Below are 25,077 nucleotides of genomic sequence, written 5' to 3'. Positions count from 1 at the left end.
ACACATCTTGCAAATGTTCATTGCAATGAGTCATTGGTCATTTTCAAGGCACCTCTGGCTTCTGCCACACTGGGAATCACAGGACTCCTCTCAGATATCCAGTTGTTACTTTGTGTCATGGAGCTCCTGCAGCTTTGGATCTGCATTACCAGCCCCTTCATATGCCCCAGCAGATCATAGATGGGGTAAATGTTGGGGTGGGCCAACCCAAAGCCCGAGATCTGGACCTGGAAAGTAGCTGAGTTGGTCAGTCTACCAGCTCTCCTGGGCCCACACCACCAGGGTGAGTTCTCTAGCACTGTCCCAGCTAAACTCATCCAGTGCCACAGCCAGCAAGGGACAGGGTCAGCTCTCCTGTTCTCATGACTTTGGGTCCAGTTTACCCACACACTTACCACCAGGGCCAGCTCTGCTATGCTTCCCAGAGGAGGTTCAGGGCCTGCCCTCCCAAGTGCTGCAGCCAGTGAGAGGAGGGCCCAGCTCACCTGCCTACCACAGGCTATGAAGGGCCAGGAGGGGACATCTCTCTTACCCATGCCCATGACACCCCATGGTAAATGAGGGGCAGGGGCAGGTCTCATGCACTCAGGCTCTCAGGGTCCACTCACCTGTACCCCTGCCACCAGTGTCAGCTCTACGGTGCTGTCCAGGCAAGGAGCAGGGCCAGCTCTCATTCTTTCATGACCTGTAGGCCAGTTCACCCACTTGCCATAGGCTGTAAGGGAGGGTATCTCTCCCTAACCCTTTTCCAGTGAGGGACTAGGCCAGGCCAGCTGTCTTTCACTCTTGCCCTCAGGGCCAGCTCATCTGCTGTCGGGTCAGCTCTACTGTGCTGCCCAAGCCCAGGGAGGGTCAGGACCAGCTCAGCACAGTGCCTCAGGCAGCAGTCTAGATCAGGGACATCTGCATGGCCTCTGGTGATAACATGGGCCTGGGACATCAACACAGGCCCAGGCTGCCATAGGACCACAGACAAGGCATGGTCCTGGCAGCAACCTGGGCATGGATGTCCCCATGGCCTCAGGTAGCAGCACAGGCCACTCAGATCAGCACTCCCCACAGCCCACTCTCTCCTGTCTCTATTTCTTTGCTTCCTCAGCCCCACAGCACAGATCACAGACATCTGCTTGGCCTTTGGTGGTAACTAGGGGTGCAGACATCAACACAGACCCCAGTTGCAGCAGGATCACGAACCCAGAAATGGCCCTTGGCAGCAGCCAGGCTAGGACCTGACTCATATCTGCCTGCTCATCATTCCAGTTCCACCTTTCTCTACAGTATTAAACCCCTCAGCTTCACTTACTCTTCCATCTCTCCACCACATACTTCATCTTTCCCATCTCTCCATCACACATTCGCTCATCAAAGCGGAGCCTGTGGCAGGCACTTGGGTGTCTTTCTTCCATCTGCCGCATGGTCCTATGTTAGCATACTTTTTCTAAACTATTTTACTTATGTTTCTTATGTCTCTTCCTCCCTTCTCCTCCCCAATCCCTTCCAGCACCCCATCAACAGGTAGGAGAGAAAGGTGGGGAGAGGGAGCGTAGTTTTCTTTAGCTGATTCCTTCTGGATAGGGTTGTTGGGTTCCTTGGCAAATCCAATCCTTAAGAATATCTCCAGCTTCTCTCATCAAGCGACATCAGCAACCAGAAGCAGCGGGGGGGGGGGGGAGCACCAGCAGTATTCTTCCTTGGAGCCCCTTTTCTCTGTCTGGACTCTGGCCTCTCTTTCCTCTCATAGTCCTCAGAATTACAGTATCTGCAGCTGGCAAAGAGCCCCCTCTCAGAGACTGCACGAGGCAAATAGTTTGCTACTGTGAACATTTGACTCAGTCCCACATCCCACACCTGGGATTAAAATAAAAACGTGCCAGGCATGGTGGCGCACACAGACAGGCGGATCTCTGTGAGTTCAAGGCCAGCATAGTCTACATATCATAAACCAAAATTTCAACAACAGTCCCAGGACAAGTGCTTGGGTGTCTTTCTTTGGGCCAGCTGGTGCCGTGAATTTTATTTGTTTGTTTTTGTTTTTTAATGTTTAAGCTTAGCCAGGTAGACATTAGGTAGATTTAAAGTCTGAGTACTCAAAAGATAGGTAGGGGATATGAACCCATCATAGCAGCTGTATTTTCTTTTCCTGGGTGGGGGAAAGAGCACTGTTTGTTTGCTTGTGTGTTTGTTTTTCGAGACAAGGTTTTTCTTTGTAGCCCCTTCTGTCTTGGAACTCACTTTAGACCAGGCTGGCCTTGAATTCACAGAGATCCACTTACCTCTGTCTTCTGAGCACTGGGATTTAAAGTTGTACACTACCACACCTGGGTAGCAGTTGTATTTTCAACCATGGTAGTTCTTCTGTGCTAATAAACCCAAAAAGAAAAAAAAATATCAAAGTGTGGAACATAAATTGAGACAGTAGTGTCTAGAACAATGGCTCAGTGGTTAAGAGTACTTAATGCTCTTGTAGACAACCTGGGTTTAGTTCCCAGCATACACATGGTGCCCTGTACCTATCTGAACTCCAGTTTCCTCCACAGGCATTGCATGAGCATGGTGCACATGTATACTGTAAGCAAGTACATTAGATAAAAAGTAAATAATTTTTTTTTTTTTAAATCAAAGGTAAAGCTCAAAACAGGATCAGCAGCTCACAGGATGTCACAGTTTGACTGTGTATACTTTATTAAGAGTGGAAACATTTCACATTTCATTTGGAACTAAAACCCAAGAGGTTGAAAAGTCTGGGGAGGACAGGACAGATGGAAAGAGAAACCTGTGAAGTCCTGGTCATCCTTCCAATGGATGTTCCATTGGGGTTTGACCAGGCAGGTGCTGTATCTCTGAGCTATATTCCCTAGGGATTTAAAAAAGGATGTCAAGTATTGGGATTACAGAGCAGCACCATGTCCAGTTCACAGAACCCTTTAAAGCCCACTACTGGTTTTGGGAGAATAAACATTTAGAGCCTATTGTCCAAGAGCAGCAAGTCTTGATCTGTCTGTGGGAAGACACTGCATGGTTCCTTACGTGGACCAGGAAACTTCAAGCAAAGAAAGCAGGGATGCCAGGACTCCTCTTTGCTCTTATTCTTCTGACATGTAGATTTTGAGTTTCCAAGGATCAGGAAATAAGCCCAATGGGATGTTTCCCTTTGTCCATGACAGCCATATGAGCACTACTTTGTCATCCTCTCACTCACTGCTTTCCTTAGGCGACTCTTATCTTCACTCCTTCCGTGACCCTTGTTTAAATGGCCTGACCCAACAACTGTATCCCAAAAAGCCATCTGTTAGCCTCTGCAGCCCAATCTCTTCCTGTAGCTACAGATTTTAAATTAATTTACTGGTGTGGGTGCCCAGTGGGCTCAGACTTAATCCTCTATGTGTTGATCTGCTCTGGGTCTGCTCCTTGCTGCCTTTACCATGTCTGGAGCTGGCAGCTGCTCTACCTTGATTAGAACTCTGGAGCGGCTCTCAGCTCCCCTCTCACAGTTTCAATGAACAGAAAACTCCCTTGGGCTCTTCTTGCAGAGTCTCCAGTGAGTGACCTCTGCTTTCAGCCTGTTGCAACTCAAACTGAGGGGCTGACACCACCCTGATAGGTCAGTAATGGTCTGTATTTCTCTCATGGAGGTTGATTGGTCTTAAATTGGCATTTCCTTTCTTTTCTTTTTTGATCCCTAGGACACAGTTTCCTCTGTGTAGCCCTGGCTGTCCTGGAATTCACTCTGTAGACCAGGCCGGCCTCAAACTCAGAGATCCACCAGCCTCTGCCTCCCAAGATTAAAGCCGTGCTGGGATTAAAGCTGTGTACTACCACACCCAGCTTTGTGAGCACTTACTGAGTATTGGGTGGACAGCCCTTTGAGGAGAGGACAAGTTAAAATAGTGCTCTTATACTTTTGTTAGAATACTGAATCTTGACAGGTGCATACAGGTTGCTTTCCAGAGGGACTATTTACAGTTCACCATTGGATGAAATCATTCCTTCCCCCTTGACTTTTTCAAGACTGTGTTTCACTGTGTATCTTGGGTCTTGCTTCACCCACCAGAGTGTTGACTTTTAGTTAATTAAGCATTTTTATTAGTTGGATAACCAACACAAACCTTTTATTTTTATTTCCTAAATTCTCGTGAATTTTTTGTTTGTTTGGTTTGGTTTGGTTTTTTGTTTGTTTGTTTGTTTGTTTGTTTGTTTTGTTCTGTTTTTCCTTTTTTGAGACAGGGTTTCTTTGTGTAGCCCTAGCTATCCTGGACTATCTTTGTAGACCAAGATGGCCTTGAACTCACAGATATCTGCCTGCCTCTGTTTCTCTGAATACTGGGATTACAGTGTTCGACACCGCGCTAGACTGAGATTTGGTGTTATTTTAAGTATGCAATGGTATATTTTTCAAAACTGCATCTGTGCTTTTAAAAAAATGGTTAGTTTTCAAAATTACAGTTCATTGTTAAGTATGTTGTAGTCTGTGTCTTAAATATTTTAACCTCTTGTCATAAATGCTTTTATTATTCTTTCAATATGATGGACACATTTAAGAATATTTCTCAGGAATGTTTTATGCCCAGCTGGTTTTTTTCATCAGTTTTCAAGTGATTTGATTATGTTTTGATTACCTTTTGTTGAAAACTATGATCTAAAGCAGTATCGCTCAACCTTCCTTATGCCGAGACCCTTTAATACAGTTTCTCATGTTGTGCTGATCCCCAACCATAAAATCATTTTGTTGCTTCTTCAATAACTGTAATTTTGCCACTGTTAGGAATGTTGAGAAGTGCTGATGTGGTCTCTTCTGCATATTTTTCTATAGGCCCACAGGATTGATGGGGCGTTGATAGTTAAAAGTCTCTAACTCACTGGTATTAGACACAGTCTACAGTTTATATCAAAGTACATTTTCATTATTAACAACCCAGGACAGTATTTTGTTGTAATTTGGACATGTACATTTAACTGTGTGCATGTATGTACATGTTTCTTGTGGGGTTAGGTGGTGTGGATGTGAGTGCTGTTACCCTCTAGCTAGCATTGTAGGAGGTTGTAAGCACGTGATAACAGGTACAGTGAATCAAAACTTTGGAAAAGCTATAAGTGCTCTTAAACACTAAACCACCTCTCTAGCTCCTCGTGGTTAATTTAATTTTATTTTTGCAACAGCAGCTTATTCCTAATTTTCTAAATTTTCTAGACCAGTGTGTAGAAATTGCATGCATGTGCATGTGTGTGTGTGTGTGTGTGTGTGTGTGTGTACAAATGAAGCAATGGGCAAATGTGACTTGAATTCAGTAACACAGAGAGAACCTCTCAGATTAAAATTGGTGTTGGTCCGTACAAAAAATATTTTGTCCATGTTCATAGTACCATTTGTTGTCACCCCAAAATTGGAAACAACCCAAAATATACATCATTTATGAGTGGATGAACAAAATTTTTGGGCTGTGTATGCAGTAGAATATTTTTTTGGCAATAAAAAGGAAAATAATTGTATTAATTTATATGAAGTGAAAGAAGCCAATCTCCAAAACCCAACATACTATGTTTTTGTTATATAAATGTCTTTAGTAGCCAAGTCCCTAGAGATTGAGGTGGATTAGTCATTGTCCGGGCCTTAGGGGATGGGGCGGGAGCATAAGAAGGGATTGCTGTTTAAGATAATGAAAATGCTCTAAAATTGATAGATAGTATTGGTAGTTGAACAGCTCTGAACATATTTAAAACTCCATGAATTATAACTTAAAAAATAAAGTTCATGGGATAAATTAATATTTCAGAAAAACAGAAAGTTAATCTCGGATATATATGCAGGAAAACAGTTCAGGAGATTGGCAGGTGAGAGTAAACTGACAGGTGACTTCCATGTGTAAAAGGGTAGAATGGTGTGTTTTTTCAGGGAAATAAAAGAGAAGCATCAACTTGAATTTGCTTCTATGGCACACTGACAGATTAATATCATGTACTTGTATATTCTTAGGTACAGTTAAATTTTGTAGCATGCAGTAGTGCTCTTTACATGGATTGTTTTTGATACAGAATTTCTTTATATTAGGCCAGTCTTACGAAATTCGGATGCTGGATAATCGCAAAATGGGTGATATGCCTGAGATCAGTGGAAAGTTGGTAAAGGTAAGGACTGTCTGTTTTTTATGTGTAATAGATACTGTGGTGATTGAATAATATGGCTGTTTTCATGCAAGAGGTTTCTTTGGTTTTTTAAAAATACGTGTTTATCTTGAGTGTGCCACTGCCACAGCATGCCATGGGAGGCCTTAGGGAACTGCTCCACCATGTGTCTTCTGGAAATTAAATTTTTTTCCTCTGAGCCATTGTTGCAAGCCTTTTTATTTTTTAATAAAATTTTTAGAATACCTCTTTAGAAAAATGACTATTTTAAAAGTTTGGCCTTTTTAAGCTGTGTTTTGCTTACTCATGTGTAACGTAGAAATTATGGTTGTTGGGAACCAGGAAGCAAGAGAAAAGTTAGTTTAGTTATGCGGAGCAAAACCAATCACCACAGTGTTATAGTAAATAAAAAAGAATGTGGGACTATACATTATTAATTATCATGGCAGTATTATTTAACCCGCTATTACAAATAACAAGACACAGACACCTGTTAGATTTATAATTGTGTTATTTGCCTTTGGCCGGGCAGATATTTCACTTACACTGTCTCAGTATCCTCACCATCCATTTCCTAGCCTCCATCCAACGCCATCCACTTTAATCCTCTGCAACTGGACTTTCATCCATAATCCCATGGTATTTGATTGTATTTTTCATCTGGGCCTTTTCACACCATTAGTGGAGGCCTTTCTCTCAGGCCACATGGTTTTTTTTTCTCCACACTAACGCATTGGGGTATCCTCCTTCCTCCTCTCTCCCATCCTTTTGTCCCCCCCCCATTTTCTCTCTTGAACCCCTAAGCCTGGGGACCTAAGCCATGCCTACCTCATTCTGCCCTGCCCAGGTATAGGCCATTTAATGAAGCAGTCAGGTATAATGTTTTAGGCAGGTTTACGTAAACAAGGATGGGTGTATCCGGAGGGCAGTAAGCAGATCTTGAGGGCCAGTAATTAGCATTAGACCAGCCTCCAACACCACAGCTAATCCTAAACTCTTTAAATTTTATTTTACTTATTATTGGTAGAGGAAAAGGAGAGCGGTTTCACACGCACAGGAGTGCACATGCCGTTTGTGGAGGCGAGAGGAATACTTGGAAGTTTGTCTTTGCCTCCGTCTTGAGTTCTGGAGGTTGAACTTAGAGTGTCAGGCTTGTGCTTTCTGGCCAGCCTGAATCTTTACTTTGAAAATATGTTGATTTAAAACTTTTAAGATCCTTTTATTTCACTTTTTAAATTTTTCTTCAGAATAACTTGGATTTTCAGTTTATCTGCTAGTGTATCTAAAGAAGGATTCAGTCATCCTACGTAGAAAAGACATAGTCCTTGTCTGGTCAGCCTTGAGGATTGTTTCTCTGTCACATGGCTCACCTGGGTGAGTCCTTCCAGCTTCTGTCTGCCTGTGTACTAGGGCGTGGTATACACACTATAGCACTAGAGACAGTAAGTTCAGTAATTGGCTTGTCAGGAAGGTCCAGCTTGCACTGTCAGCAGGAGGCTGCACGGCTCAGCTATCCCGACAGTTGCTGCAGTATTGGGGATCAAAGCGGGAGCTCGCATAGGCTAGATAGTGTGCCCCTCTACTCTCAATGACAGTTTTTAAAGATGAAGTATGCCTGCATTTTCCTGTCACTGTGAAAGCTAAACAATGATAGCATGCTGCTTTTACCAAAAATGTGCAGTTATAGAAGACTGAAGATTTGTCATTATGGATCCTGTAATAAATTTCGTGTTTGATGTGTCCTGGGTTAAGCCCTTTAAAACTGGATCCAAAAGTGGTGCATCCGAGTATTGGGACAGGGTCTCCTGTCCTCCAGATTGGTCTCAAATGCATCATATAGGCTGAGGATGGCCGTGAATTTCTGGTCTTTCAGTCTCTACCTGCGAGTGCTAGGATAATAAGTGAGTACACTGTGCTTAGCGTGGATTAAACCCACAGCTTCATGCTTGCCAAGGGAGCTATCAACTGAGCATTATCTCCAGCCTCCAGAGTTGTTAGGATATCTAAAAAACTTTGTTGTTTGGTTTTTTGTTTTCCTCTTAGTGTTAAGTATTGAACCTAGGGTGCCATGCATGCTGGGCAAGCACTCTCTTATCAGTAAGCTAAATTGCAACTCCATTGGACTTCTTATTTTGTAACTGTTTGAATAAGCCACCCTGAGCTCTCTGTGTAGGCCAAGCAGGCCTTGAACTTGCAGTCTTCCTGCCTCAGAGCTCCTAAGAGCATGGTTCCTGGCTTGTACCATCAGGCCTGGCTTTTTAACCTATTTTTTGTAAACTTTGAACACACTCAGAAGTAGGGGGGGGGGGTTACCTGTTATGTGAGAGCATGTGAAAAATGCATATGTCTATCTTGAGTTCTCATGATAGATTCTCTTGTCAGCGTAAACAGTTACCAACAGCTTGCCAGTCTTGTTTCACCTGTGTGCTCTGTTTAAAAAAATATTTTTAAAAATTGTTGTGTGCGTGCATGCATGCACGTTTGTGCTTGTGCAAGAGCCCTCATAAGTCAGAAGACAAAAGATCCCCAATAGCTGGAGTGACAGGTGGTTTTGAGCCTCCATGTGGGTGCTGGAAACAGAACTTGGCTCTTCCTCAAGAGCAGGTTCTCAGCAGTATTTAACTGCTAAGCTGTATGCCTTGCCCTCATACCCTTTGTGTTCTTTGTGTGCATGCTCGGTTAGATAGTATACTAATGTTTTGTCGTTATTTCATTTTTAATGGGATTTCTCTGTGTAGCCATGGCTGCCCTGGAACTCACTCTGTAGGCCTGGCTGGCCTCAAACTCAGAGATCCTGCCGCCTGTGCCTTCCCACTGCTGGGATTAAAGACTTTTTAAGGGAGTTACTTGATTGGGAAATAGCTAGATAGGTGAGATGTGTTTAAAATAATTTCATCAAACTAGTCAAAATGCCTCTCAGATTAACTTGTTATGAAAGGTTAATCAATTTGTTGAGCTGCCTTGGACATACCTCCAAACTAAACACAGAAACAGTATATCAGACTAACTCAACTGAAGAAACAGGCAGCACTGCAGTATGTGAAATAAGAAGCTATAACTAAACCAGCCAGATGGCTCTGCACTGCTGCCGCCATCATACTAGTTTATATAAACATTGAGCACACTGATGGAAAAGAGCTCATTTTAAGAGGCTTTACTTCCAGCTCACCATTGAGCGCATAAACCACATCTGATTTTTTTTTTCCTGTTGAATGTGTTAGAATACACTCAACTATATCCTGAGGGGTAGGATTAAGAACATAGATGACTATAGGATGAACTTACTGAAAAATGATATCTTTGTAAGTTTTATTTATTGGCCCTGTGATTTTTGACTGTACAGCTTAAATTTGAAGGCACCTGGTACGCAAATGGTTTGTTGTCAGCTGTGGCATGGAAGTTGTTTGTGTTGAACATACTTGATGTACTTTTTATTTGTGGATGATGGAGTCTCTCTTTGTAGCCTCGTCTGGAGTAAACTCCTTATATAGCCCAGGATGCCTGTGAAGTCAGTATTGTAGCCTGTACTGACCTGTGCTCCTACTGTCTCGGCCTCCCAAGTGTTAGGATTTCAAGCCTGTGCCTTTTGTACCAGGTTCTTCCCCTTAGCCTTAGCTTAGTAGCTGTGCACTGGGCTCTGCCCCCGTGGCCTTGGCTTGGTAGTTGGTCCCTTTCTCTAGTGCTAGTTCTATAGGTGAAGTCTTTTTACCCAGAATATTTAGTTCCCTTCCAGTGTTCTTTTGTATCTTCTAAGTCAAGTCACTCCCAGCATTACCACCCTTTGACTTTTCAGTGGGCCTGTTGTGGCCTGGCATTTAGTATGTAGCTCAAACCTCTGATTTGCCATGCTCCTCCTTCTTGTCTTACATGTACTGGGCTTATGAGTGTGAGCCATCATGCCTGGCTCTACTTTTTATGTTTAAAACTTGAGACAGAGCAAAGGATTCAGTTGCAAAGGATGGCCTTGCACTCCTCTTATATCCTAGGTTAGCTTCATACTTCTAAGCCTCCAGCCTCCCAAGTAGTTAGGATTATATATAGGCCTATATCACTAGGCTCAGCTAGAATAATTGTCTTTGTAGTTTTTTGTTGCTTTGTTTATTTAGTTGTATGTGTATGCCATGATTTGTGTGTACGTTAGAGGAAATTTCTATGTAATCAGTTCTCTCTAACCACCTTTCTGTGGGTTCCCAATGTTGATCTTAGGTTATCTGGCAAGCACTTAGCCTCTGAGCCATCTCACCAGCCTGTCTAAAGAAACTTAGCCAGCTGGGCACATGGCACACACCTTTGTTCCCAGCACTGGGTGCGGGAGGCAGGACAGGCAGATCTCTGTGAGTCCAGGACAGCCAAGGCTACACAGAGAAACCCTAACTTAAGGTGGGGGTAGGGGGATTTGATAATTTTTGAGATAGCCTCTAGATTGCAAGAATTGCAGGCATGAGTCATGACAGCTGGTATTAAAACAGTTTACTGTTGTGGCTGGGGTTATCTATAATATTTTCATCTTTTATGATTCTTTTTCGGTATTTGTTATTTTCTCAGAAATTAATCCCTACTCACTAATTTCATGGTTGTGAATATTGATTTTTGGATTATAGTAGTGAATTAATTTATTAAGTTATACTGTTTAAATTTGCATAATTTTTAAATATAATTCTGGCAACTAAGTAAGTGTGTTATAATATAAATCAGGTATCCAAGAATAGAAAAGTTGACCGATGGAATTTCTTTTCTCTTATTTTGGAAACAAGATGTCATTCTATATCCTATATTGGCTTTGAAATCTGACCCAGGCTGGCCTCAAACTTGAAGCAGTCCTCCTGTCTCAGCCTCCCAAGTGCTGGCGTTAAAGGTGTGAGTCATGATGCCCAGTTTCACAAAAGGAGTATTTAAAGTGGAAGCTGGTTTTGTATGTGTATGTACTATTGGTTAATATGGATGCTGCTGCCGCCGCCGCCACCTTTAGCTGGGTGGTTGGAATGCTCACTTTCCTCCCTTCTTTCACAGAGCATCATACGGGTGGTGTTCCATGACAGGAGGCTACAGTACACGGAACATCAACAGCTTGAAGGCTGGAAGTGGAATCGCCCAGGAGACAGACTTCTCGATTTAGGTACAGGTGGCTGTCAAAAGACCATGGAAACGAAGGCCCTGTGTAGCTGTATCCATTAGTGTGTCAGTACCACGTAAAATTCATGCTCGGATGCAGTTGGTATTATAGATCTTTGTCTTGAGAATTGTTTTATGCTTGAAGAGTTAAGTAGCTGTGTGGTGCTAAAGTAACCTCAACCAGGAATTGTATGATTTTGAAGCTATTTTAAACTCAATGGGCACCGTCCATCATATTCTTAATGAAATGAAGTATGAGCCGTGGTAGGAGAAACTGTGATTCTTGTTAGGTGGATTTGATATTGAAGACAAGGTTGACTACGGAGAACGTTGAAGGGAAGTTCAACATGGATTAATTATTTCCATAGAGCATAATATAGTAAGTTTTAAGTTTGTTTTGTTTTTTGTTTGATTTGTTCGTTTTGTTTTGAGATGGGGTTTTACTATGCGTCCCAGGCTGCACTTGAACCCCTAGGCTCAAGCCATCCCCTGTACCCCAGCCTCCCGAATAGCTGGGGCTCTACTTGGGTGTGCGGCCACACCAGGCTCAAATTGTAAGTCTTCTAATTACTTTAAATGGATGCATTTTTTTGTAACTTGTGTTTGAACATACAGATATTCCAATGTCTGTGGGAATAATTGACACAAGGACAAATCCAAGCCAGTTAAATGCAGTTGAATTTCTGTGGGACCCTGCAAAGCGCACATCTGCCTTCATTCAGGTTTGCCTTTTTATGTTGTTAGAATTATTTAGAAGATAAAATTCCTATCTCACGAAAATATTTCCTATTTGTAAATCATAATGTCATGCCTATCTTTTTTTAATACACAGTCAAAATGGGTTTAATTTACTAGATTAGTCATGTAGACATAAAAAAATATTTTTTCTTTTTTTTTTTCTGGGGGAGGGGGGCAGATGGACAGGCTATCCCTGGCTGTCCTGGAACTCACTATATTGACAATAGAGGCTGGCCTTAAACTCCCAGAAATCCATCTGCCTCTGCCTCCTGAGCGCTGAGATAAAAGGTGTGCACCATCACTCCTGGCTTTTTTTTTTTTTTTTTTTCTCCCCCCAAGACAGGGTCTCACTTTGTAGCCTTGGCTTGGATGGCCTGGACATGTAGGTTTGACATGTAGGCCAATATGCCACCACACCTGGCTTTTTAATTTTATTTTTTATTATTGGTATTCACAATAATAGACATTTCTATTTTTTTCATGATGTATATATATTTTTCTTGAATAGAAACTGCCATTTAAAAGGATACTACTGAAAAAAGTTATCAGGTTTAAATTTTTTTTCTGACATTATTTAAAGCATGTTTGTAATGACACTTTAAAGCTTCTACAAATAAAGAGATGATAATGAATTCTTCATGTGTCCATGATGTGGTATGAACAGTTACCATTTTTTCCCTCTCTTTTTAGTTATTATTGGCTTCTTTATTTTTTGAATAGGGTTTTTACTGTATAGCTGTAGCTGGCCTGGAACTTGCAATGCAGACCAGTCTCAGCTTGAGCTAACAGACATCCATCTGCCTCGTCCTCAGTACTGGGATTAAAGCTATCCACTGACATACCAGGCATTTCTGGCATGTGTTAAAACATTCCCACTGTATTTTACCCATAAACACTTTGTGTGTCCAAGAGATTACTTTGAAAGTAACATGTTTACATATTTAAAACTGAAAGGTAATTTTAGTATGTGCTATGCAAATTTGTAAGTGGTGGAATTTTAACTACTTATAGTCTTTATATAGAAGGGGATAGCCATTTAATTGTGGACCAGCTTAAGAGTTTACATCAACTCTAAGGATCATCGGCATTCAGTATTTGGGTTGTGTCCCATATATTACCCATCAGTTAATGATGCTGACATGATTCATATTGGTTGAATATTGTCACAGGCTATTAATGTTTGTCCAATAGAATAATCAATTTTGTGGTAAACAAGAGTGATAAGATCTGGCCTTATCTCAGGTTATGCAACCATATTTCAGAGGTAAGCTTTCACACTGCATATCATTTGAAGAGGGCATGTCAGTGTAACAGTCTGAAATGACTGTGTTGTACCCTGAGGCTGCTTTCTGAAGTAGGTGGGGCTTAAAATGAATAGTACCCTCAGGATCCTGACAGGACTTGAAAGGGTTGACCTAGAGAGGTTAGTAATGAGGCTTTTCCTGGGCTGAAAATTGCCCAGGAAAAGTATCATAGTGTGGTGTATGTGGAGAAGCAGTAGCTGGGAGCTTGGCTGTCTCCAGTACAGTGGAGGCAGAGGTGGAACAGGCCTTAGGGGCCTGAATCTGCAAGTGCATGTTGTTAGGTGGAGGCAGGCCACACTGCATAGAGGTTTCTGTGCTCTTTTTTTCCTCACTGGAGCAAGTCCCCCATGAGAGAAGCACTACAACAAGAACTGCTTGGGCCTAGTGAGTCCAGAGATGATGGAGTTGTTAAAGGCACACCTTTGTTCAGAATAATTTCAGGAAATTTATGAGATAATATGAATGTCTTGTAGATTTTAGGTGCTTTTGAATGTACATCTCTGAGGGAAAAAAAAATAGAGCCTCAGTGGAAGGGTTTTTGAATGTAGTTCGGCTTGAATTGTTTTGTAGGTACACTGCATCAGCACTGAATTCACTCCACGTAAGCATGGAGGTGAAAAAGGAGTGCCTTTTAGGATCCAAGTTGACACCTTTAAACAGAATGAAAATGGGGAATACACAGATCATCTTCACTCAGCTAGCTGCCAAATCAAAGTCTTTAAGGTAAGCAGTGGAAACCAGGAGGGATGCTCGGTTTTGTTTGTAAAGCTGTGTGCAGCCAGGTGAATGAAGTCATCTACTTTGTCTTCAAGCCTAAAGGTGCGGATAGGAAACAAAAAAATGACCGAGAAAAGATGGAGAAGAGAACAGCTCATGAAAAAGAAAAGTATCAGCCATCTTATGACACCACCATCCTCACAGAGGTAATACGGCTCAACATTTGGTTTTGGAGAGAAGCAGAGGTTTGCGTGTTAGCAGGACCTCACAGATGTGTTGCAACAAAGGGAGTAGGAAGGCTGGGTGGCGGACTGACATGATATTCAGAGGATTTTGTGGGCATATGTTTTACCTAAGTTTGGGACATTTTGAGTTTATTTGCCTGGGTGGGATTTTGAATGAAGATGCTGAAATCCCAATGAGGTCTCAGAATAGACCTTAAAACCTTGAAATGGACAAGAGGTTTAAGTGGGGGCTTACCAATGTCCAATTTTTGTCACTGCTGGGGTTTTGCATTTTCTTTTAACTTTGAATCCTGTTAGTCATACATTTGTTTAATTGAGCACAAAGACATGAAACAGGGTATTAGGTCTTTCTTTGTATAATGAAAAGACATTGACCCCAATCTTTGGTGTTTGTCCAGATGAGGCTTGAGCCTATAATTGAAGATGCAGTTGAACATGAGCAGAAAAAGTCCAGCAAGCGGACTTTGCCAGCAGACTACGGTGATTCTCTGGCAAAGCGAGGCAGTGTAAGGGGCTTCTGCTTCTCTTTTCATTGTGCAAGAACCCTTGTGCAGTGTTAGATATAGGACCAACTTCCATGGAAAAGTAAAGCCGAAATTGTTTTTGATGTCCATGTCTTGATTTAATTTGCTTTTGTTTAGACTTTCTGCTTTCGGTTTGTTCCTCATTGAGGAAAATTTCCTAAATCTAACACTTTAAAACAAAGCATAAACAATGTTGACCATATTGGGTGGTTTTGGAGGGAACGACATTCAGAGATATGTTTTCCAACTTGTTCCCTTGTTGCCTTCCCCTCTCCCCTCCTCCTCCCGTCTCCCCACACACACAACTCCTTCAAGATAATTGAAATTACTTGACTAATTTTAAATAGCTATCATTTTTATGTAGTTAAGGAAAGTTGTGCTTTTTTCACTTGTATACCTAATAAGAAAATTTTGTAGGTAGTTAAATGATGGCAGCAGGCTTGACATTAATGTGTGCAGTGCTCCGTGTCACATTCCCCTGCATGCACTTTAAGAATGTGTGTCTGTCTGTGCTTTTAAAAGCCTCTTTGGCAGCACTGGTAGAAAAACATCTTTGACTGTGTAGTGTTTCCTTTTGGCACCTCCATTGTGATGTAATGCTTCAGGCCACAGTGGTGGCCTTGCTGCACTTAACCCTGGGACCGCAGGAACAAGCAGTCAGTGAGGTTTTTTTGGTTGAGCTTTGTCACAATTCTGTCCAGCAGTCCATGGAGAATTGTTATGGTTGCAGATTTAAATCAGTTTGCATACCCTTATTAAATAGTAGGAATATTAAAGATTTTCTTAAAATAGCTGTTCTGAGTACTCTGTTCATTATTGCACTGTTTGAATTATTAGAGGCCTCCAAACAGTTTTTCACCCTTTTATGTTTATCTGTGATTAATTGTGGACTTTGAAGGTCAGTATCACAAGCACTATCACAGGAATATCACTTTCATTTTAAAGCGATGTTTAAAAGCTTCTTTATGCATGCTCACACTATTTATTTGCATTTTCTTTAGACAGTAGCCCAGCATGGTCTGGAACTTAATATTGTTGCTCAGGTTGGCTTTGAACTCATAGTAGTCCTCCTGCCTCAGCCTCCTGGGTACTAGGATTGCAGGTGTGAGCCATCTTGCCTGGTATTTTCTTTAACTGAGCTGTTTTGGTCTAAATCAGAGGTGGTCAGAACCACTGAATGCTTCTTTCTCCAAAGGCCTTCCCTCTAGTTTTATGTTTTATCATCTTCTAATTTTTCTGAAAACTTACAAATGTTCTTTATAATTTTTCTTGAGAGCTCATGAGAGCTTAAGTCACTTTCCTTACAACTTGCCTGTTAGAAACTACTTAGCTAATTTAAAGAAGTTGGTTCTAGTGTATTAGAACCCAGAGCCAATCTGAAAATTGGGAAGTTAGTGGTAAATTCTCAATGTTTCTTAAGTCATAATATGCAAAACATCAGCAGTTTATGCCTGGGATTTCACATCTTCTTAAGTGCGTCACCTGCCACCCGCCACCCGCCACCCTGGATACATTTGTGTTGGGTATTGAAAAGCTCCTTTCAGATGCAGGGTCCAGGCCATGAACCCTTAGCCAAGAACTTAGCTGTAGCACTGTATATCTCTTTAAATGTCTGTGGCAAGGGGGGCAGTGAATAGTTGGCTTCCAATTGAAGGGATACATATCCATAAATCTTGACAAAATCTAAACGGTGCTGGATGACAGGGTCCCACACTGAATTGTCACTCCTGCTGGTTCCCAGGAGGTGATGCATAACACACCCTTTGTGTGTCTGTCGATCTTTGGCTTACCCCTGAGCTGCCATGGTTTGATGCTGGCTGTGGGTCCTCATTCCTCATTCTCTAATCTACATTTGAAGTACCCTGAAAGCAGAACTGCACAGGTGTAGACCATTGGCAGAGGTGTCAGGAACATCAGCACTATACTTACTGCAGCGTGCTGCTAACAGCACCACCAGGCCATTAGTGGGACAGTGCTTTCTGAGCACACCTAAGATTCTGGGTTTGCTCTTCAGCCCCATAAAGCAAACAAAACCCCAAGTTAAAAACTCCTCATGGGGGCTGGAGAGATGGCTCCGAGGTTAAGAACACTGGCTGTTCTTCCAAAGGTCCTGAGTTCAATTCCCAGCAATGACATGGTGGCTCACAACCATGTGAGATCTGGTGCACAAGCACATATGCAGGCAGAATGCTGTATAAATAATAAATAAAAAAAACTCCTTATGACAGTAAAAACATCCAAGTTTGTAAACGTGAAATAGATGAGGGTATGGTGAGTAAGTAAACAGGCCATCTCCACTGTGCCACACCAACTTACAGTTTGGGGATAGCTCTGTTTTCTCAAAGAACTGGCAATGATTACCAAGGTAAATTTGTTTTGGGGAGGTATTGCTTTGAGTATCAAGAGTTATGTAGATGTGTATGTTTGGTTGTGTTGTAATGTGTTTTATTAGGAGAAGGATGGTGTGACAGGAAATCCTTGCTTGTGTTGGGTGACAGCCCATGCTCCCTTGGTTAGATGTGTAGTTATAGGTGTGGGCATTTCACACTGTGTAGACTGAGGACAAAGTGATACCTAGTAAGGTAAAAAAGCAAAGTCTTAGAGCACAGGGATGTCCATGTGGAATGTCACCTGTAGTAAGGTCGCTGCTGGAGCTGACCAGCCACTCTAGTTTCTGCTTTGAAAGGTGGTGGTCTTAGGAACAGTGTGTGCAATGATTTTCCTCTTTTCAGGGTCCATACCTGGGGAGATGTGAGGACTGTTGTGGATTTATTTTCTTTCACTACCCATGATGTGTTGGTGGCTGCTGAGACATGTGGTCTCAAGTGCAAGCTCTGTGCTTCACCAAGTGTTCTCTACACTTCACTAAGAAGTTGAACAAGATACTTTTTCCCTTGATTATTTTCAAACTGTCATCCAAAAGTTTCATTGTAAATTTGAACAGTTGCAAAGGAAGTACTTTCTGGCATGATGAATATTTGTTATTTATAATTCTTAAATTAAAACTTATCTCTAAGCTGAAGGCCAGTCTGGTCTACAGAGCAAGTTCTAGGACAGCCAGGGCTACACAGAGAAACCCTGTTTCAAAAACAAACAACCAAACAAAAATACTATTAAAACTATTATTAATCTGGATAAAATAGCCTGCAGAATCCAAGTATCACAGACATTTCAAATTTCTTTTGATACTGAGTTTTACTCTGCTCTTCTCTCTTGGTCTCACCTCTGTATTCTGTTCATTTTCAATGTTGTCTTAATGTGATCCTTATGCCTGGGAGTCTTCTCATGATAACCTCAATTCTTTTAAAGAGTTTTTAATTTTTATTTTATATGTATGAGCATTTTGTATGCATGCATGTCTTGCATCATATATGTGCAGTACCCAGGAGGCCAGAAGAGGTAGTCGAATCCTCTGGAACTCGAGTTACACATGATTGCAAAGCACCATGTGGGTACTAAGAATGGAACTCAGGTCCCCTGTAAGAACAAGTGCTCTTTACAACTGAGCATCTCTTGAGCCTAATAATCCCAATTCTTTACAATAAATTCGTTGGGTTTTTTACTTTTACTCTGTAGTCTAGGCTGTCCTTGAACTTACGGTAGTCTTTCTTACTTGGCCTCCTGAATTCTGGGATTGCAGGTATGAGTACCTGGATACAACAGATTTTTGCAAATTGGAAAGAAAGTTTTGTTGTTTTTAATTTTGTTTTGTTTTGTTTTTTTGTTTTTTGAGTTAGAGTTTCATGTAGCTGAAGTTGGCCTTAAACTTCTAATCTTCTTGCCTCCACCTTTCAGGCTTGACTATAGACATGTACTACAAAGCCTTGGCTTGAAACTTAATTTTTAAAATTTCTTAGGAGTATAGATTAAGCTTGGGTAAGAAATTAAATATTGGTGTGTATGCCACCAAGCCCAGCAACCTGAGTTTGACCTCCAAGAGTCTACAAAGTGTCCTCTAACCTCCACATACATGCCATGGCTGGTGTACACATGCATAGATAAACACACACAAATCAATAAATGTATTTTATAAAGAAAAACGTAGTAGGACAAGTTTATTAAAACAATAAATACAAATGTTGATGAACAGTTAATATAAAAACTATTTTTGTAAATGCATATTGCATAGAAACAGAACAGACATAATTTTTAAATATTTACTTTATGTATATGAGTGCTCTACCTGCCTGTACACCTGCAGGCCAGAAGAGGGCATCCAATCTCATTGTAGGTGGTTGTGAGCCACCATGTGGTTGCTGGGAATTGAACTGAGGACCTCTGGAAGAACAGCCAGTGCTCTTAACTGCTAAACCATCTCTCCAGCCCCCAGACATAATTTTTAGATTATTGTTTTTATTTTTTTGAGACTAGGCTGCCTTGGAACATCCCTGAGTACTAAAATTACAGGTGTGTGCCACCATGCCCAGCTTAGAATTTTTTTAATTTTGCTTATTTTTTTGCTGTTGTTTTTTGAGACAGGGTTTCTCTGTGTAGCCCCCGCACTCACTTTGTAGACCAGGCTGGCCTCGAACTCATAGAGTTCGCCTGCCTCTGCCTCCCTGAGTACTGGGAATACAGGCTTGCACCACTGAGCCCAGCTTTGCTTAGATTTTTTAAAAAGTCTGAGAATTTTGTTTAGATAACATTTGTCAGTATCATTCAAGATTTGGCACTCCTTTTGAGTCTTTTACAGATACCAGTGTTCTTTGTGCATGATTTAGTATCTGCCAGGTGACCATAGGTCCTCCCTAGTAGAGTAGAGTAAGAACTGGAAGTCATATTCTTTAGAGAAAAACTTTTGTAGTCATTAGAATTGCCTGCTGCAGGAGTGGCTATCCTCCTGTCATTTGCTTGGCTGTGGAGAGTCTTAAGCCCCAGTGCTGGGGTTAAATGTGATGCCTTCCTTGTGTCCTGTGGGAGCAGGCTGATTATAAAGGGGAACCTTTGAAACTGACACCTCAGCAGAATACCTGAAGAAAGAATGTTGGGTGTTAGGTGGACCTTTGTGAAGCTCGGCAGGGAAGGTTTCTACTTGATTGCTATAGGCTGCTCAGCATGCTCTGGACCAGGGCTTATTCAGTTGTGCTAACTGTAATGTGTTTGCTGTCTCTTGTCGGAATTTTGGCTAAGGTTGAGAGATACTCAGTTCATCATATCCCTTTCAGAAAACGCACACATACCTGACAGCATACACACAATTGATATGCTTTCATGCTAGCCTTTTTAGCAAATCTTACTTATATCAAGGTGGGTACTGATGGGTATTGATAAGGCTGCTTCCTGGCAGGCATAGGGAGCAATAAACAGGACCTAGCTGTACCCAGATCATTGTGTTATGTCGGATGTTGCTTGTGAATCCCTTGTCTGCTATTTTGAAACCTTGAGATGTGTCTGCTGGAGCACCTGACAGAAGATTCTGGAAAAGAGTGTGTGTGTTTATATGTGTATATGTGTGTGAGCTTTGAGAAAGCAATTGTCTTTATAAATGTTGCTGCTATCATCACTCAGGTCATCTAAAAAGCTAAAAGAGTGTCTCTTGCTGCACAGGGTGAATTTGACAAGTCTGGTAGGCACCAGGCATCTTGTGCTTTATAAGTTTGTACTGGGTCAGTTAGAAACCAGATTGCAAAAGTGCTTCTTCCGCACATTTAGAAAACATGTCATTAACTCATTTCTGTTTCTATCCTTAGTGTTCTCCATGGCCTGACACCCCTACAGCCTATGTGAATAACAGCCCTTCCCCAGCGCCCACTTTCACCTCCTCACAGCAGAGCACGTGCAGTGTCCCAGACAGGTACCTGGCTTGTGTGGCCGTGTGCTTGCATCTAACTGTTGCTCCTGCAAGTCCCTGTCTATGCGGCCTCATTTCTGTTTGTCTGTGTCAGGTGTGGAAAAGAGCCTATGCTTAAGTCATAGGGCAGTCTTCACCTGACAGCCTTTGTGCACCTAGTCCTTCTCTCACCCTTTGACAGCTATGGTAATTGCAGAAAGGAGGTAGGGTTAGGGTTAAGGTTGTTAGAGACCAAAACAGGAAAATTGCGAGTTTAAGGCCAGTCTGGGGCTTATATAACAAGACCCTATCTGAAAACAAAAGGGAGAGGAGTTTTTAAGTCAGAGCCAAGGAACTGTCTTTGAGAGATTTAAGAAAGCATTAGAGTTTAGTTAAGGACCCAGGGTGAGTGGTAGTTAATGTGAGGCTCTGATATGACTATATTGAGATTACATCGCTTACAAAGCACAGGGGGCTTTGAGCTTACCACATGACACAGGTCTTTTTTTTTTTTTTTTTTTTTTGTACTGTTTCTTACCATTTTAGCAAATGTTGTTCTAATTAAGTATTTAAGATTAAAGAACAGACCTTTGGTTTTTGTGAAGACTATGGTGGCTTTCTAATCAGAACCTCTGGATTTTGTTGATTGTGCTGTCTGGCTTTTGCAATTGGGAGTCAAGGGAACTCAGAGTGGGGAGCTACATAGGCCCAAGGCCTCTGTAGTAAGCCTTTGCCTCCTACAGCCTTGCTGAAGGACAGTAGTTCAGAAGTTCTTGGTTTTAGGAAGTTTCTTACGGGCCAGAAAAATTAGGAAAGCTTGAGGTGGCAAGGGAAAGTTCTCTATATAGTTTAGTCTTTTGTTGACAGGGTCTGGTGAGAAAAACTACAAATTTCTGCCTTTTGTCTGTGGAGATGGAAAAACTAGCCAGGAGCCTGTTTTAGTGGTTTTGTCTACAAGTAGAAAAATTCTCATGGACCAGGGGGATGAGAGAGCCAGCGTGTAACACATAAGAAGTATCTTGTGTTTCCTGTCTGGGTATGTTAGCAAATGGCTGTGATCTTAGATGTGAGCTTTGAATTGTATACCTTTAGTTAGTTGTCTAGATGTTTCCTGAAAGCCCACTGTGTTCCCAGCATGATCCCATGTTGGTAGGGGCTTTATTCTGGTGAATGGAGAATAATGTCAGGTGTAGGAGGCAGGGAGTGGCGAGAAAGGGACCCTGCTTAGGAATGGGGAAGGTGAATGTTCTCTATGCAGTCCTTTGCAGTTATTTTTATACCTTTAACTCACAAGGATGGTGACAGGGACCTGGCTGTCACTGTCCTCATTGCTTATGGGTGGACACGTTCATTAATGAGGAAGATTTGTATATTTAGCTAGATCACTGTTTCTTACAGCCTAAAATTTTCTTAGAATGTTTTCTGGTTATTTTTAGCTGTTTATTTTATATTTAATTTCACATATTTTCCTAACTGAAAAAATGCATACCTTCTCCATTTTCCTGGCACCCATACAAAGACTTGAGGGGACACTTTTCACAGTGACTGCCTCACATGGTGGTGCTGTTGTTACTTCTTCTCATGTCCTCATACTCTTCCTGCTGTGTTGCATTCTTGTTGCAAGCTTACATGGCTCTTTCCATAGTGGTGTTCTATTTCAAATTGCCTGTGCAATAATTGCCTTGAATTTTTTAACTTAAAAAAAAAAGTTAAAAACCATTCCTTCCTTTTCCTTTCTCTAGCAATTCTTCATCCCCAAATCACCAGGGAGATGGAGTTGCACAGGCATCTGGGGAAGTAAGTATCTTTTCCTAGAACCATTAAATACTATTAGTGTCTTCATTTAAAAAGATTCTAGCCAAGTTATGTGAGTTGCTCAGTCATCAGATTGTGTTCTGACTTCAGGTTTTAAACCCTTTTAGTTTTGCTTAAACGTTCTTCGTGATGTGCCAGTGACTTCAGTTTTGTTTTTTGCTTGTTTTGCTTTTTTAAGCTTGAATAGTTTTATCTATACTCTTTTTTTTCTTTTTCTTTTTCTTTTCATTAATAGCAAATTCAGCCTTCAGCTACAACCCAGGAAACACAGCAGTGGCTGCTCAAAAACAGGTTCTCTTCCTACACAAGACTGTTCTCTAATTTTTCAGGTATGTATGTATATGAGTATTTGTATGTTTTTGTGTTTTTATTAACTAAGAATTTTTGAAACTTTTGAGATGATTTTGGATAAATATATTACAAACAAGAAAAAAAAGTGTATTATCTCTCAGTTTTCCTCAGTTGTGCCATCTGTTAAATTCCTTCCAAACCATGAGATTAACATTTTTCCAGTCTACTCACTGCAGGTGTATTTTAGTTCTCTGTGGTGTTTTTATTACTTTAAAGTTAGATGTGTACATGTGCCTATATCTGGTACATCCACATGAAGGCAGGTGCCCACAGGAGCCTAGGTGCCCTAGGCTGGCATTCTCCAACAGGGGTGCTAGTACCTGAACTTGGGTCTTCTACAAGAGTAGTGAGGGCTCTTAACTGGCCATCTCTCCAGCTCCAGTTCTAACTTATTTTGAGATAATATTTGACTTAATGATAAACTGTAAAGACAGTTGGGAGATGATCTCTCAGTTTCTCACAAAATTATAGTACAATATCACAACCAGAAATCAGCGCTGGGTACCATGAGTGTATAGATCTGTCATGCCTTGAGTGTAGCTCTGTGTAGCCACCACAGTTAAGGTACAGATGTAGGGTGTCTGCCTACACAGGTGCTCTCTATCCTTCTGCCCCTTGTAAGGTCATCCCATCCCCCCCACCCACACCCTCTTCCCACACACATTGAACTGTCCTGCCTATGGTTTGGGTCATTCTGAGAATGTTAAACAAATGAAACCCTACAGTGTATGACCCTTTGAATCTGGCCTTTTCTTCCTCAGTCTTATGACCTCAGGCCCCACAAAGGCTGTCCTGTGTCCTGTGGATTGAGCCTTTTCACATAGAGCAGTAGCTCATTTGTGTGGCTTTGCTCAGGTGTGGATGTCATAGGCAGCCTGCTGTTTTTCTGCACAGGAGACTACAGGAGAGTTCTGGTGGGACTTTAGGTGTCAAGCAGCACTGCCTCAGGTAGTAGGGCATGCAGGAGAGAGCATATAAGAGGCAGGGGCAGTCTTAAATATCCCTGGTCCTGGTGCCTTTCCCATAGTACTTTTTGCTAATGTGCCCTGAACAAACATTGTGAGAAATGCTGGGCCACAAGGATGTGGCAGCTAGCAGTCCTTTTGCGTGTGTATGGAGCTATTGAAACAGTTTTAAGAGGACAGGCATATGTGTGCACATACCCAGCTGAAGGAAAGCCTGGTTTTACAAACAGTGGGATTTCTATTATGTCATTTCTGGTATTGTTTGTGCATGTAGCTCTTTGACTCTAAAATTAAAATACCACATGGAAATAATTTGCTAGCCGAGATCCACATTTTTATATGATTAAGTAAAGCGTTTAATGTGTGAAAAACTAAAAATTACAGTATTCAATATGGAAGAGGGATGTCATGAAAAGCACAGCCCATAGAATAGCCTCTGACAGCTGGAACCCTGCAGGTTATCCAGACCCAGTGATGTGGAGCTTTTTTTTCCTTGTGCACAGTGATCACAAGGCTTGGCATTCTTTTTCCTTAACCTGGGGGCTTGCTTTGGAGGGTTTGTGTATATTACCTGAGCACATCACTTAGAGAATGGCAAGGATAGAGAGGTCTTGGGCATCTGTCACATGTCAGCTGTGACATGCCATCTGTCCCCTTCTCTTCATGGGTTACAGGTGTCACAACTGGAAGCCCTGCTTCAGAGCTTTATATAGTGCCCCCAGTAAAAAAAGAACCTCTTTATCTGTTTCTTCACTCCAGGGTTGACTCCAGAGCGCTTCACATCTCATGGGAGTTAGGCTTCTCAGGACGTTGCTCCTTTTACAAGCTAGAACTCTGTTGGGCTCTTGCATGTAAGCTGGGTGGTAGGGAGCAACCCCATTATCTTGCTATACATAGGAGTAGATATTTATTTTACAAAGTCATAACTTATTCTGGAAGTATGGGTCTTGACTGATATTAAAAGAGTAAAACCAAGATTTTGTGGATATCTCCAAATGAAGTACATATTGAGTACTTCCTGTGACCACTCCAATTTCACTGCTGCCCAGTGCTTGTTCAGTCTTGTATCCACTTCTCCCTTATACGCACTGGCCTTTTTATTGCTTTTAAGGCAAATCCTAGACACCAAGTACTTAGAGAAGAGGTCTGAAGGAACCGGGTGATTTTCCACTTCACTTTCCTATCACAACTGGCTGCGTGGATAGAGCTGTAACAGTATCTAGGCTGAGGCTGCATATGGTGCTGTAATGAGACCCACCTTGCTTCCAGCTCACTGGTGACTTTGGGCAAATTCCCCAGATGCTAGAATTCCATTTATGCTTCAAAAAAGAAGAAAGGCAATAGTTTGGGTAGGACAGGAGGGGTTTGCTCAGGTCTGGGTGGAGTCAGAAACATGGCTAGCCACAGCCCAGCAAC

At 41.8% G+C, this 25,077-nt stretch overlaps 1 protein-coding gene across 6 annotated transcripts in view; it reads left to right on the top strand.

Moving 5' to 3' along the window:
• The window catches only part of Ubp1 (upstream binding protein 1), a 49,097-nt gene that overhangs the window by 16,660 nt on the left and 7,360 nt on the right, over nt 1-25,077 (top strand). For 5 of the 6 annotated variants that reach the window (XM_060385117.1, XM_060385116.1, XM_021635767.2 and 2 more), the window contains 9 exons: nt 6,047-6,123; nt 11,131-11,236; nt 11,848-11,954; nt 13,845-13,997; nt 14,087-14,197; nt 14,635-14,742; nt 20,451-20,554; nt 22,273-22,327; nt 22,581-22,674. In XM_060385117.1, coding sequence (XP_060241100.1) covers nt 6,047-6,123; nt 11,131-11,236; nt 11,848-11,954; nt 13,845-13,997; nt 14,087-14,197; nt 14,635-14,742; nt 20,451-20,554; nt 22,273-22,327; nt 22,581-22,674 — 915 coding nt within the window. The remainder of the gene's footprint in view (nt 1-6,046; nt 6,124-11,130; nt 11,237-11,847; nt 11,955-13,844; nt 13,998-14,086; nt 14,198-14,634; nt 14,743-20,450; nt 20,555-22,272; nt 22,328-22,580; nt 22,675-25,077) is intronic. The other variant, XM_021635768.2, reaches the window with a different exon arrangement.

The sequence above is a fragment of the Meriones unguiculatus genome, chromosome 6 (assembly GCF_030254825.1).
Source record: "Meriones unguiculatus strain TT.TT164.6M chromosome 6, Bangor_MerUng_6.1, whole genome shotgun sequence".
NCBI lineage: Eukaryota > Metazoa > Chordata > Mammalia > Rodentia > Muridae > Meriones > Meriones unguiculatus.
The sequence above is the reverse complement of the archived record's forward strand: the minus strand, read 5'-3'. Positions and strand labels throughout refer to the sequence as shown.